Source organism: Phalacrocorax carbo, chromosome 3 (genome assembly GCF_963921805.1).
Source record: "Phalacrocorax carbo chromosome 3, bPhaCar2.1, whole genome shotgun sequence".
NCBI classification, from domain to species: domain Eukaryota; kingdom Metazoa; phylum Chordata; class Aves; order Suliformes; family Phalacrocoracidae; genus Phalacrocorax; species Phalacrocorax carbo.
Window position 1 is genome coordinate 78038157 of NC_087515.1, and position 15461 is coordinate 78053617.

Sequence of the window (15461 nt, forward strand, 5' to 3'; positions counted from 1 at the left end):
CAATCAGTATAGTTTACCCTGCAGCAAGAAACGCTGCTAATGCTAATGGGTTATTCATAGCCCCATGAGAAACCAGAGCTCTGGTTGTGCACTTCTGCTGTGCAGGGTGGTGGGGTTTCTTCTAATTTACTTCTAAAAGTTTTCTGGTTGATAAAAATGTCAAACTAGGTTCAGTTGCAAGGCCCATCAGTCTGGTGTCCTAGCTCTGGCCACTGCCAGCAGTGGAGAGGGCCATTTCTAAGCCATTCCTGGCCCAGAGGCTTCCTCAGCTGAGGGGCAGCTTAGTATTTCATGGCCCCCAGATGACTTATCTTCCACACATTTGTCAACTTGCTTCTGAAACCATGTATGGTGTTTTTGTAGTCCCCAACATCTTGTGACAACAGGTCTGTAAAGGGAGACACTTCTTTGTCCAGGAGCAGAGGTCCTGGCTTTCATCTTTGTCTTCAACCTGGAAACATCATTTGATGTCCCCTTCTTGGATCTTATGAGAAGTGGTGACTAGTTATTCTCCATGACCCTCTTGAATTTATAAAGCTGCACCATACTCCTTCTTGGACTCTTCTTTCCCACCTCGAAGAATCTTGGTGTATGTAGCTGCTACCCACATCAAGTCATCCCATATCTTTGGTCTTCCTTGTTGTTCTTTATGCCTTTTCTGGGTTTAACATACCTTTTTCGAGATGGAGGGACCAGAACGGCACAGAGTGCTTATGACAGGGGATGAATCTTGTATTTAATTGATTACACCTCTCGACCCTTCCTAATAATTTCTTGTATTAAATTGCTTTACAGTCACTAACAAACTTTTAACCAACATCTGAATAGAACTACCTAATTCCAAGATACCTGTCTGAATGGTACTAGCCCGTTCAGAGGCCATTGCTGAGGCTGGGTGGTGAGGGGTCTTCCTCCCAACTCAGCCATGTGTTTTTCCTCTGCTGTTATCCACACTGAATTTCACATGCCATTACTTTGCCCAGGCTCATGAGATGGTTTTTGCAGCTCCTTGCAGGCAGTTTGCATTTTACCCCCTTGAATAACCTGGTACCACCAGCAGACCAAGCCACTTCACAATTTACTGCCTAACTGATGGGTATGTGGATTAGCACTGGCCCTACCACGGACCCCTCTAAGATGTCATTGGTGACTTCTCTCCACTGTGAAAAACAGATGATTTATTGTTACCTTGTGTCTCTATCCTACATGCAGCTGATGACTCATGAGAGGGTCCTCCCATGCCAGATTAGCTTCTTTATGAGCCCTTGGTAATAGACGTTACTAAAGGCTTTCCAGAAGCTGAGCAGATCATGCTGAGTGGATCACTCTAGCCTGCAGCCTCACTGTTTCTTCTGAAGCCATAAGAGGGTGGTGAAGCACAGCTTCATAGTTCCTCATTGCAAAGCTCTGGGGATTCTTCCCTCTTTGGCCATATCTGTTCTTGCAACTATTCCATTACTATGGCTTTTACTGTTTGCCTGCTACGGGTGTCAGATTTAGTGGTTTGCATTTCTCTAGATCCCTCACAGCACTTAAAAGCAAAGTGTCACGTGCCATCCTCTTTTTTTCTTTGGCTGTTTTAAGTAAAAGGTTATACACCAGCCCTAATAGTGCAACAATTTCCCATTAGCGCTCCTTAAAAACCCACAAGTGAGTAACATCTGCTTCTCATAAATTTGTTACTATCCCTTGTATCTATTTGTTCTAAAATCTCATCTAATGGCCCTTCAATCTGACGCAGCTTCTCTGCATTATCCCCTTAACAAATGGCTCTGCCGTGGGAATTCCACTAAGCTTTTCTGGACCAAATGCAGACACAAGTAATCTCTTTAGCTGTTGTGCTAGGGCTTGTTTTCTCTGAAACTCCTTTGCCACCCTGATTGCCTGCTGCCTGCATACCCCCGTCACCTGCAGAGCCTCCAGCAGGCTCCTTGCTCCAGCTGGGGTAGAGGAAGCTTTTTGTCTTTAACAAGTTATTTCCTCAGAATCTTTTTTAGTCTGCCTTGCTGCTCCTGTTTTTAATTTGACAGAGTTCATGTCCTTTCCCATTTCCTCATTTGGATGGGAACTAATTCGGTTCTTTCCCATGTAATTTTAACCATGCTATTATAATGAACCAGTAATGATCTTTCTTCTGGAATGTCTCTGATATTTCAATACCCTTATGTAAAAATCAAGCATTTTAGTCCCATGTCTTATTTTTAGACTTATAGCAAATAGAAACAAGCACACATTTAGCCTGATTGCTCCAGCTCCTGTGCCCTGTTGAAACGGGCTTTATTTGTCTGGATTGTGCCTTGCCATTTCCTGCTCACTTGTAGTTATAATGATATCAGAATGGCACCTTTAAGGAGATGCCATCATGAACACCTGCTCCTCCCTGCCTGCTTGCTTCCCACCCAGTCTCTAGCTTGAAATTCCTTTTTAAGTCTTACTCTTTCTCCCAGAGTCTGTCTTCCCCACTAAGGTCAGGCCATACAAGGGCTAAGCATCCTACTCAGGAGCCTCAGCTTTTTGTTCCAGAAACTTTCAATCGCCAAGAATATGTCCAAATATTTTGTGAGTAATTGCACATCCCTCCCTCATTCTTCTCTCTAAGCATGGAAAATTTAAATATTCTAAAATATATCCATAGATACATAGTGATGCTGCCCTGTGCCAACTATACACCGACCCATAAAGGGGAGTCACAACGTTTCGATGCCTGCAAGCCCTCTTCCTGACACTGACCACTTGGCTTTTAGGCAGCAAAGATGTGGCCTGTGTTAACTCTCCAGCTCCAGCTGAAGCTGAGCTTGCAGCAGAGGAGTTTGCAAAACTCCATTTTGATTCTAAAGCTGACTGTGCTGTTGCGTTGGCTCCATAGTCTTCATCTGGAAATGCAGAGTAAGTATCAGGGAAACATTCACAAGAGGGAGAGGGTTAACTGGAAGTTCATTAAATATCCATGGCTTTCCGTGCTGATGAAAGCAGCCCTTAAAGAAAGACATAGCTGTCACCTGTGCAAAGCATTTTATCTTTGTGCTGTTCTTTAAGCCCATGTGTGTCCAGACAAAAGTTAAGTGGACCATACTTGGGTATTTCCTCATTACCTGCACCTTCTGATCTACATTGTATAGGCACTCCTGGCAGATGGCAACCGATCTGTCACACTCACAGGGAACTTCAAAGGCATAATTATGGCATAGAAAGGGAACAATTATATTTTGAGACATTTCTATCAATCCTTGCAACTGCAGACAGCACATGGGCTGTATGATGGTTTTTAGAGCTTGAGCACAAAATAATAGTTTTCGGCAACAGGGAATTTTGTTGCTTTTCTCTGCAGAAACAGTGCCACAAAGACATATTGTCTTGCTATAGGCTTTTGCCTATATTTAAAACAAATTTGCCGAATTTCTGAAAAATACAGGAAAATTGGCATTCATAATTCATTGCAATTCTTTTCCAGTCGAATACTATTTGAGATAAACGTCAGTGTGATAGATTAAAATTCATTAGGAATAAATGTAGTAATTAGGGAGAACATCATGGCTGGGACCGAGATTTGTATTGTTTTCGTAGCTATCAAATAATTGTGTATGCTGTACGATGCTTTATTTTTATGCTGCTTTATTCCATATTCTTCCACCAGAGGGAGATGTTGGATAAAGCAGTTGCTGAAAGGAACCCACACACTACATCTCATAGAGCAAATGCAGTGATGCTGAACTCAGTGGAAATGTGGGTGCCTGTCGGGCTCCCACATACCTATAGGGCTTGGAGGATTTGGGTGCTGCAACAGGGATTAAGAAAAAAACGTGAATCAGTTAGGGCCGTAAAATGTCATGGGGAGAGCTTAATAAAAGTACATTGAGGAAACAGAAATGTGAAGGTAGCAGCATATCAGAAGCTGTTGTTAATAAAACTAAGGGATTATAATCCTAGCCAAAGGTTATATATGCTATAGCAGCATGTCCCAGAGCTTTTCCCCCACCAAACGGCTGGATGGAGGGGAAACCACTGTCTTGGGTAGCTAAGTGTCCTTGGTTCCTCATGTTCCGGGGACTTAGGGTCCCCCAGCCCCTTGAGCTGTGCCTGGGCTAGACATCCATGGCGGGGGGAGTTGTCCCTGCAGGGCTGCAGCCTGGTCCATGTGCCTGCTGCCTGGCCTGGCTCCTGGTGAGCCCACACACCAGTCTGGGTGCACAGGCGTTAGAAACTATCGCTGGTCTAAGGCTGATACAAAATGGTCTGTTTATTTTTTGGAATTTCCCCCCACATGTCTTTTTTTCTCATTGAAGAAGTCAAAGTTACATCTTTTGGAGAAGGAGAAGCAGACATGAGTCAAAAGTCAGCCTTATGAAGGAAGAGAGGGGCTAGGGAGAAAAGAAAGCAGAAACTTTAATGAAAGTGAACAACTTCATAGAAATAATTTTTCCAAATGTAAAAGAAGCTTAAAGGGAAAGTTTTTCCTTTTTTATTCCTCCTTTGAGACTGCCTCACACCACTGGCAGCAGTCAGCACCAGGAGAGCATTGTCCCACATTGCTTTCCTCCATTCCTATTCATGCCCATTACTTACCACGGGGGCAATATATTTCTCACATTGTAAGAGGCATGTACCATGTGCATCATGTACATCATGTGCTGTGGTCCTGTCACTAACACCTCCTACCTTTTTATTCAAATTCTGCAAAGGCTCAGTTGACCAGCTGATATCCAAGCCTTAAATTAGCCTTTCCTTACCAACAAGAGGAGGGGAGGCTTCTTTATTTTCTGTCTCACCAGAGGATCAAGCAACTAAGCCAGTTGTCGGGGTTTCTGAAGCACCTGCATGTGCACCTCCAGTCGGCATTTTGGCTAAAGTGAAGGTCTGGAAAACAACCTTTCCCTCAGGGAATGCACTAGAGTCATGGAGGGAGCCTCGTGCTTGCTTTCCTCCTCTACAAACTAGTGCAGGGTTGGGTGTCAAGGAGGTGAAGCCTCCGCATGCCTTGCAGCCTGGTGAGCTGAGTGGTGTCCTGGTCCGTGGGACAGCTGGTCTCCTTGGAGCATTCAAGGAACTGGACTTGGGATTCCCACATCCCATATCGCTGAGACAGTGGCTACAAGAGCAAACCCACTTTTACGTGTGCTTTGAACAAAAAAGCTCCTTTCCATTTTTGAAAGAAAGGGGCTAAGGCACCTGAAGTCCAGGCAAAGACTCCAAGAAACAGCCTGCTTCTCCAAAGAGGTAAACTGCAAGTTAAAGACCTTGAGAAGTGCTGGCTACTCTGCTTCTGAAAATCCCTCAGTAAGCCTGGGTGGGCAAGGTCCGTGCCTTTTTTCCCATGCAGTGAGGGTATCTGCACAGTGTCAGCACCCCAGGAATAATCACAGGGTGAATTGCCACAGAGATCTGCAGCAGGATAACTGCCTGAAACAGAAGGATAAATAGCTTTTTCTGGCATTTAATGGACCTCTTAAGTGAACAGCGATAAACTCTATGCGAACAGATGTTTTCCCTCTTTTTGTCCTTTTACATCTCATCCATAATTATGCACTAAAATGTTCTTGTCTGGGTTGCTGAGAGCAATCTTGCTGCTGCTTGTCTTCACAGTGTTTGTCTTCAGCACAAAGATTGAGCAAAATACCCTTAATTCCTAAAGGCTCCCGTCGCTGTACATCAGTGATCATCTTTCCTTCGCATTAAGCCTGAGGGAGGAGAGAGAAGTGGGAAAATTTGCCTCTTCCAGCTGCTGCTCTGCAGGTCCGAGGGCTGGAGCCTCTCCCTGCCTGTGCCGGTGCCCTGGGCTGCAGCAGTTCCTCCACTCGCCTGGCTTCAGGCATTGACCCAGCTATGACTCAGAGCAGTTGCTTCTCCTTTGTTGTGTGTGGGAGGTAAGTGGCCTCTGAGACAGTCCTCCCTGCTCTATGCCATCCCCGCTACACTGCCCAGACTGCGGAGAGACAGCAGGGCAGGCTTTTCTTTGTAGCCACTGGCTTTGCCAGCCTTGCCACCAGGACAGCAGCAGGCATCACGCAGGCTCTGAAAAGATCCTTTATGCTTTGGGAAGCATGTACTTTACCTCCTGACAGAGTACAGAGAAATGACCTTGTTCCTGAAGAAATTCAATGCATTCTGGCAAAGGGATCTCCCCCTAACCAGGAGCCTGTAAGCGAGACAGGAACTGGAGCACAGCCACATGCATTAGCCTGGCCGAGCGTTCATCACCTGGAGTGATGCCTGGAGAGATGCCTGCATCTTCACCCACCCCCTTCATCCTTCCCAGTGCATCTTTGAAGCATCTGGCTTGCCTCTGCTTTCCACGTCCACAGCTGAGGATGGAGGCAGGCATGCTGTGGGAAGACACGTGCCAAAATGATGATCCCTGTGGTAACGCCTAACCTATATACAAACTCTCAGCTAAGGAGGTTATTCCACTTCGCATCGATATGAATATCTCTATGTCACTGATGCTGCTCAACATGGCACTGAGGGCAAATTGCCTTGAAAGGAGACTGCGGAAAGAGCACTGAGTTTTATCCTCACCGTCTGGTCCTGGCCAGGCTGCTCAGCTGCAGGGGAGCTGTGGAATGTTTTTTGCTTTGGGCAAAGCCATTTCTTTCCTCCTCTTTAGGATTTTGTTTAATACATTTAAAATGCAACCAGCTGGAGGAGAGGATTGGCTGACCGCGTCATACTGGTTCAGGAAAGCAACCTCTTTGTTACAGGTAAAGACAGTGATCCTGAATTCCGTGTCCTGCAAAAATGGGATGTTTTACAGACATGTGGGTGAGACCTTTACTAAAAGTGGATGCATATTATTAAATTGGCTTGCATACTGGTCCAGGACATTTTTGCACACCTCCTATCCTATGAAAGCTACTTTTCACCCATCAGGTCCGTCAAGGATGCTGCCAGACACTCCCAGCTTCTATTTTATCCTATTGCCTTTAATGAGGCACAAACTGTACAGACACATGCCAGTACATCAAACAACATTGCAAGACAGACTGTAGAAAAAGTGCACAGCGCATTAATTCTGGGTCTTATTTTGGTTGTGAAACTGCTATCTGGAACATGTTGCTGCTGTTCTTCTCCCTAGCAGCTCTGGCATTCTGGCTTGCATCTCTTCTCCCTTTGGAGAGACCTTTTCCCCTGAGCACTTGCAGATGAAAGTCTCTCTCAGTGATCCAATTGTGACATCTGCTTGATGACTCCAGTGCTGTTGCCATCCCCTGTAAAAATACTTTGGCATTTGTACTGTACTATGTAAACCCATTAAAAACATGTAATAAAAAGGCTTATGTAACTTCTTAAAGCCATCATTACTACTCCAGCTGTGGTGTTTCATAGCATTCTGAGCATTATAGATTAATCCCTTTGCCAAATTACATTTTTTAATGAAAGATATTAATCTTCAAGCTTAGAAGTATAAAAATGCCAGTAAAATTGATTGCATCCAAAAAAAAGGGAGAAAGCTGAGTCCAGAGTAACAGCACGGTAATCTTTAAAACATACAGAAAATAGGATTTTGTAATAAAAACTCAGGGTAATTTTTAAGCAAAGCTGGACATCTGTCTGGGACTACAATATAGGTACAGGGGAAATACAGACAACAAACTATTATTGCAAAAATTTTTGTGCAATAGTACCTGAGCTGCATATAAGCTATCACTGCTTAATTCCCGTAAACTGGAACATCTCTTTTAAAAAACTTCTGATCCATGTTTTCAGTTTTTATACCAGCATCTGTTCAATAAAATAGCCAGCCCTTACTTTAAACAAGGAGGCAGAACTTTACTTGTTCAGAACGATTAGACAACTTTGTAAAAGGCAGACCATAAAACCACTGTTGCTAGAGGCAATAATTGCATTTGTAGATACCACAAAGATTAGGGTTAAATAAATAAAGGCAAGGCCCAAAGATAGCAGAGAGCTGCAGAGCGTCTTCTGCTAAAGGGCCGTCTCATCCCTCTTCTCATTCCTGCAGTGAATGTGTGCGCACAGGTACAGGTATGTACGGGTGCAAATGCACAAGAGCATGACTCAGAGGTAAATCTTGATCTATAATCCCCTCTTCAGGACATTAATTATCGACTATCTCTTTCATCAAATACAGAGCACATGGCTAGGCTGTGGTGCTGGAATCTCTCTGTAGCTGGAGGGAAAAGAGAGCTTCTGCCCATGCCTCACATTGAGCTGCCAAACAGCAAGATTGATCTTGTGTTAAGCTGCCTAAATTGCCCACGAGCTTGAGGAGCGCTAATGGGAGACTGCCTGAACACTTTTTTTAGCTGTTATCTTCAAACCTACCAATGGCGAGTGGAGAAGTAGTTTTAATGATCCACACAGCTGAGCTTTTAGCCTTGACAGCTGTTCAGACACATATTTCTCAGCAGCGGCAAGTGAGTAATAGACCAATGCAACCAATTTACTTCTCCGTAGCTAACATCTAAGAGATAACAGAAAGAGATTCTTTCTCTGAGTTTTCAGTGGGATTTAAGGCATGGGAAGGAGTAAGGGCTGTGCCTCCCTCGCGGAGCTGCTGGCTGCGTGCAGGCTCCAGGGAGGCCTGTCACTTGTTGCGTAGAGAATTACTTCCAGGATTTCCAGCTGCAGTTTTAGGGAACTGAGGTGAGACCGGGCTTGCACTGAAGCCGTCACTGAGAAGTCACCCTGGGAGCTATAAACATTTCAACCCACATTCCTCAGGGCTATGGCAGAACCTTGGCCCGTAAATGTGCAAGGCAATAAAACAGACCTGGACCAAAGCTCTGACTCCCGTAGGCTCAGGATCAGCGGCACACGCACCTTTTGTGGGGAATGACACACCATGCTTCTCTTTATGGAGCCACTTCTCAAATGACCTTGTGGAAGCTTCTACACAAAACCTCTTTGTTTTGATGTGCACGGACCAACGTCACTCCGGCTATTAAAGCATTAGCCAGGAGCATAGGAGGGAGAAGAGGGGAAAAAAGTCTTCCTTCTCAAGTGGCTTATACCAAATCCAGTGGGGTTGTTAAGCAGAGGTGAAAACAGCATTTTTATTCATTTACTCATTTTATAGGAGGAATCTTTGGCTTCCATTAATAGCCCTTGGAGAATCCAGGGAATTCCCAGTGGCATTTTTCCTGCCTGCAGTTTAATTTTGCACGGAGATCTGGGCAGACATTTTGACTAACCAGAAGATAAACAGAAGCCTTGACAGTGGGTGCAGGCAGAAGTTGGATGGTGGTAGGCAAGATGTTTGAACTGAAAATGGCCATAAGAGAGATCAGCATTAAAGAGCTGTTTCAAAAGAGAGATTTTGCTACCAACAACATCCCAGGCAGGATGTAATTTACAGGCAGCAGACAGCACCAAAGCGATGAACTTCGATGGATGTTAAACTTTTTTCTTCCAGAGGTTTAGCACTGTGCTCTCACCATAGACAAATCTGTAAATGCAGGAGGAATTTACATTTTTAAAGACCTTTCCTGGAAAAATGAAGGGAAATGTAGAAATCTGTGGCACCTACACAAAAAGTAGATACAGTAGGACCAATGCCTGATTTTGGTTATTGGGGCATAAAGTTCGCAGCTGTCAGTAGAATTTGGATGCTCAGAGTTGCTGTTTCGGTTACTCTTGCGTTACATGGCAGTACTTTGTGCTCGATTGGATCCAACAAGATATATTTTCCTCTAACACTGTCTAATTAACTGGTTTGAGGAGAACAGGGAGGGGAGGTTATTTGCTACCTGATTCAAAGAGCGAGCATGTTTAGCAGAAGCTGTGAAACTTTGCAGAAGCTGTTTTTTCCAGCAATCTCCTCAAAAAGGTCCATCCTCGAGTTAAACTGGAGCTGCATGCATTACACTGCAATTTTGATTTGCTTTTCTTATTAACAGGCATTGCTCACATACCAGTGTCTTTGCAGCAAATTCCTGGGGGAAGAAATTAGTTTATAATTCACTTGTTTAAATGGAGAAGATGCTGGAGACGTGAGAATGTGTCATAGTTTAACCCAGCCAGCAACTAAGCACCACACAGGTGCTTGCTCACCCTCCCTTATCCCGGTGGGATGGGGGAGAGAATTGGAAGTGTGAAAGTAAGGAAACTCAGTTGAGATAAGAACAGTTTAATAATTTATATAAAATACATTAACAACAACAACAACAAGGGTAGTAAAAAGGAAAACAACAAAAAAGAGAGAGAAACAAATCCCAGCAAAAACAAATGATGCAACCACCCCCCAACCAACACCCAGCCTGTCCCTGAGCAGCAATCACTGCCCCACAGCCAACTCCCCCCAGTTAATATACCGATCATGCCATCATATGGTATGAGTGACCCAGTTTGGGTCAGCTGTCCTGGCTGTGTCCCCTCCCAGCTTCTCACTGGAAAGGCATGAGAAGCTGAAAAGTCCTTGACTTAGTATAAGCACTACTTGGCAACAACTAAAACATCAGTGTGTTCTCAACATTATTCTCATCCTAAATCCAAAACAGCACTATGCCAGCTACTAGGAAGAAAATTAACTCTATCCCAGCTGAAAGCAGGACAAAATGTTTAAGGTACTATCTTAATTCCAATTGATTTTCATGCTAATCCGGATAAGATTTCTCATTGTTCCTGAGATTTTCTGAGATCCTTCTCTACCGCTGTTCCCTTTTTCTTTAGATTTAGAAACCCTCTGTTGTGTTTTAAACAAGCAGACTTACATTCAAAAGAGATGGGGAAGAAGCATGAGAAAGTCAATCATTTGTTAAAATATAAAAGCAAAATGAAAACATTGAGTTAAATTCATGAACTCTTCTTTATTAGGATCACTCTTAGCATGCTCGCAAATTGGGGCTGATTGGCTTTCTACGAAAGGGAATGTCTCATACAAGGTCAGCACTTACAGTTACAGCTCAGCAATGACACGAAGAATGGCTGGATTCAAGTATTTGAGCTTTCTGCTGAAGCTATATAATGAGAGAAGAATAACAAATGAACCTGCGATGCTAAAACCAAGAAAGAGGTTGTGGTTTTTATTCTGCTCAGTTAGACTTTTTTTTTTTTATTTGAATATGCACTGTCCGAGCTTTTAGAAAAGCTTTGATTTCTCAAGTATTAAACTTCAAGAGAGAGTTTTAAAATGTATTTGGGCGCTTTATACTTTTTGAGTCTTACTCTTTATGCTCCTGCCTTTAAGATTTTCTCCATAACCATACCAACACAAACTTTTATTTTAATAGGACCTCCACAGGCCATTATTTGTTGACCAGATGCTGAGAGTTTAAAACAACTTTGGTGCTAAGAATTTTATGATATAATGATTTTGGCTAGCGGTATTGCAAGTCTTGTGTCTTGTCACATTTATCCCTGTATCTAGTGTACTTGATGTATGTCTAAACCTCTCTTCCCTGAGCAGTGGCGTTATTTCTGTCCTCCAGATGAACAACGCCATTTCACATGGAGGAGCAAAGTGATGCACATGCAGCCCCGTGCCTGCCCAAGTGACACCGTGCTGATGGACTCCAGGTGATGCCCACAGATGGAGCCAGGTGCCCGTCTCTTAAGCTGATGTTAGTTGTGGTTGTTGCAGTCACGGTCTCCCTCTGCCCTCATAAATGTGTTCTTCCCTTGCACTAGCACCAGGGCTTGTCTGATCTGCCCATGAGCCATCTAAGTAGGGTGGAAACAGAGGAAAAGCATGTGGTTGACAGGTCAGCTGCCAGAGCCAACTTGCTTCCCTGTGGCAAGCACCAGAGCCTGCCCAAGGAGGGACAGGGACCCTTGAGCAGGGGCAGGGACAGAAGTGCACAACTGTACTTCACCGGAGACATAAACCATGCAGAGGCTGTCCTGCCTTGGCTGTAGGCTGACCAAAAGACAGGGTGGTTCTGAAAAGGGTGTCCAGGTCTGTTAGGAAACTGCTCCAGACAGAATTTTCTTGAGTTAGTTTTCATCTGGGTCATTGCCTTGGTTTGGCTTAGCTTAGAACAAAGGAGCTCCCCTGCTGCTACAGGAATGGCAGGCAGGACTGCCACTTACCCCCTTCCATGAGAAGCCTGCATTTAGGGTGGTTTAAAACAACAATGAAATTACTTTAACCTAATTTAGAAGAACAGTTTACCTAAAAAAAGAGGACAGCAATGTTTAAATGGCAGGGAGCATGCACCTGGCCTGCCAGTGCATCTGTGCTTGGAGCTACGCTCAAAATCCCAATTCTGCAGACAGATCACTGCTTCCTCCCTTATCTTCCTGCGTGCAGCTCCTCTCTTCTGCTGCCAGCGGGCCTGGTTGCTCAGCTGCTGGCAGGCTCTGCTTCTCACAGTGTTCCTCTGTGACCTGCTTCTCCCAGCAGCAGCCAGCTCCGGCTCTGCCCCAGGCTGTGAACAGACAGGAGAGGTCAGAGAGGAGCGGAGCAGGCTGCTGCTGGGGAGGGGACAGCAGGAAGGAGGAAGAAGCGGCTCAGTGCAGAAAGCCTCTCCCTTGCCAGCAGAAAAGCAGAGGCTCTGGAAGCACCGTACTGCGTGTACATGCACCGTACTACACAACCTCTCTCCCCTAGTCAGCAAAGAAACTGGGAGTAGCTGTGCATCCGTGTCCTGCACATCTCACCTGGGAACATATTTATTACTCATTGAGCTGCATGTGCTGCAAACTGGCTGCTATTGCTTTCCTCCCCATTCCCGCAGAGCTTGCCTCCAGCCACCGACACATCTCCCCACCTGCAGTTCCTGCTTCAGAAAAATCCCACCAACCACGACCACCTACCTGCTCATCACTCAGCAATGGTTTAGTGTTATGACTTAAGACCAAAGCTGGCCTGTGCACTTTATATTTCTGTGTAGCATGTCCCCATTGTGAGACAAAAGGCCCCATGTGCTCCCGCAGTGGTGAGTGGGATGCCTGTGCCCTGCGCTGCCTCTTGGCCCTGCTCAGCTCTCCCAGAGCCTTTCCTTCATGGGTGAAGCCAAGATGTGTCATGAAAATTCACAGCTGGCCCGTGCGGACCGAGGAGAGAGGCTAGGATGCAATGTATAGACTTAGAAGAGTTATTCATGTGCATGAGGCGTCCCAGCCAAATCAGGGCCCCCCAACTGTGATTTTACACAGGGTTCTCATACCTTTCAAACGTTCATGTCTAATACAATTTGACTAATCACTAAGACCCACACTACTAATAATTAATCATAGTAAAACTTTGCAAAGCACCTCTATTTTTGCAGCATTCTTGCGGCTCGCCTATTGATCTAGATGCCCCTGGGGTCAGCCTTGCTAGAGTTGCTTCAGAGGGGCTGGGATGCTGGTGTTATCTTGGCTGTCCAGGGGTATCCTTTATCCTTCATGGACAGCTCTAAACTTTCAGGAAGCAAAGTCCTTATTTCCACGGGTGGGCTAGGCTGTCCTTTAATATGTTTTACTTAAGCATGAACAACTCCCAAGTCTCTGGTAAGATTCCTCTACCTTGTGACATTACAGTTCATAATGTCAACTAAAACATGTATATTGCCAAGCTAATTTGCTTCCACACTCTCACTTTTCCCACTCAGTGTGGGGCTGGGTGGGCACACAAGTGGCAGGCACACGTGGGACACTACACAGCCAGGACACTTGCAAGTACAAGGTCGCGCACCTGGGGAGGAACAACCCCATGCACCAGTACAGGCTGGGGGCTGAACTACTGGAAAGTGGCTCTGTGGAGAAGGACCTGGGAGTGCTGGGGGACAGCAAGCTGACCCTGAGCCAGCAATGTGCCTTTGTGGCCAAGAAGGCCAATGGTATCCTGGGATGCATTAAAAGGAGTGTGGCCAGCAGGTCAAGAGAGGTTATCCTCCCCCTCTACTTCCCCCTAGTGAGGCCACGTCTGCAGTACTGTGTCCAGTTCTGGGCTCCACAGTTTGAGAAAGACAGGGAACTACTGGAGAGAGTCCAGAAGAAAGCTACCAAGATGATCAGCGTACTGGAGCATCTCTCTTATGAAGAAAGGCTGAGAGACCTGGATTTGTTCAACCTGGAGAAGAGAAGACTGAAGGGGGATTTCACCAATACTTATAAATATCTGAAGGGTGGGTGTCAAGAGGATGGGACTGACTCTTTTCAGAGGTGCCCAATGACAGGACAAGGGGCAATGGTCGCAAGCTGGTACACAGGAAGTTCCAACAGAACATGAGGAAAAACTTCTTTCCTGTGAGGGTGGCAGGGCACTGGAGCTGTGCAGGGAGGTTGCGGAGTCTCTTTCCCTACAGACATTCAAAACCCGCCTGGACGCGTTCCTGTGCCCCCTGCTCTAGGTGTGCCTGCTCAAGCAGGGGGGTTGGACGAGATGATCTCCTGAGGTCCCTTCCAACTCCTGCCATTCTGTGACTGTGTGACACGCTCCGGCCCGGGCGCTGACCCAGGCCCCCCGGGCCGGCCGCAGACAGACACCCTCGGCGCCCCGCAGCCCCGCCGGGCCGGGGCCGGGGCCGGGGCCGGGGCAGGGGCAGGGGCAGGGACAGGGGCAGGGACAGGGGCACCCCGGCCCCTCCCCGGCCGGCCCCGCCCGGGGCGGGGTCTCCCAACTTTCGGCGGCGGCCGCGGGGCCCGGCCCGCCGGCGGCATGAGCCCTGCGGCGGGGCGGGGGGGCGGCAGCGGCGGGCAGGGCGAGCCCCCGCCGCCATGCCCAAGGAGCGACCGCTCTGGCGGGGCCCGGCCTTTCGCCTCTGCCTGCTCTCGGCCGCGCTCTTCCTCTGCCTCCAGCTGGGCATGAGGCGATCCTGGTGCCCGGAGGAGAAGCCCCGGGCGCCGCCGGCGGCGGGGCGGGCGCTCCCCCCGGCCCGCGGCACGGAGCAGCAGCTCGGCGCGGTGGCGGCGGGGAGGCGGCGGGTCACCTACGTGCGGAGCGGCCGGCGGGGGAGCGCCGCGCCCGGCTGCTGCCCCCTGCAGCCCCCGGGTGGCCGCCGCAGGAAGGTAGGGCGGGCTGGGGGGGTGTGTGGGTGTGGTGGAAAGCGCCCGCCGTGCCGCGACAGGAGCGCCGGTGCGTCGCGACAGGCGCGGCGCCACGGCGTGCCCTCTCCCCCTGAGGCGGAGGTGAGGGTGACCGGGCTCCTGCGGCCCCCGCGCCGCGCCGACCCGCTCGGGGCCGCTGGGGGACATCGGGCCGCAGGAGCCCTGCCCCGCAAGCGTGGCCTCCTCCCGTTGCCGAGGTGGGCCGGTGCCTTAGGTGACTGGAGGGCGTTGGTGTGGTGAGGTGAGGGGGTGCGATGGTGCCTTCACAGTAAGACATCTCGTGGTCAAGAGGTCTTTTGGGCGATGCTGCTCAGCCGCAGTACAGGTGGGGTGTGCTGGTGGGGGGGCTGGACGAGCTCCGAGCTCCGGCTGGAAAGGTAACCTCGGCCCGGAGACACCGGCCTTGCTCAGCAAGTTGAAACACCCCAGCACGCCTGGGGAGAGTCCTTGGCCATTGGCATGCTTGGCGTCCCAGTGCCATTTCATTCGCTGAAGGCCAGGGAGAAATGCTTCTGAGACATTCTGCGTGAGAA

At 47.6% G+C, this 15461-nt stretch overlaps 1 protein-coding gene across 3 annotated transcripts in view; it reads left to right on the top strand.

Moving 5' to 3' along the window:
- The first annotated feature begins 14476 nt into the window (after positions 1 to 14476).
- Positions 14477 to 15461, top strand: part of METTL24 (methyltransferase like 24) — a 62153-nt gene continuing 61168 nt past the window's right edge. For 2 of the 3 annotated variants that reach the window (XM_064447476.1, XM_064447475.1), the window contains exon 1: positions 14477 to 14889. In XM_064447476.1, the coding sequence (XP_064303546.1) occupies positions 14599 to 14889 (291 nt within the window). In that variant the 5' untranslated portion in view covers positions 14477 to 14598. The remainder of the gene's footprint in view (positions 14890 to 15461) is intronic. The other variant, XM_064447474.1, reaches the window with a different exon arrangement.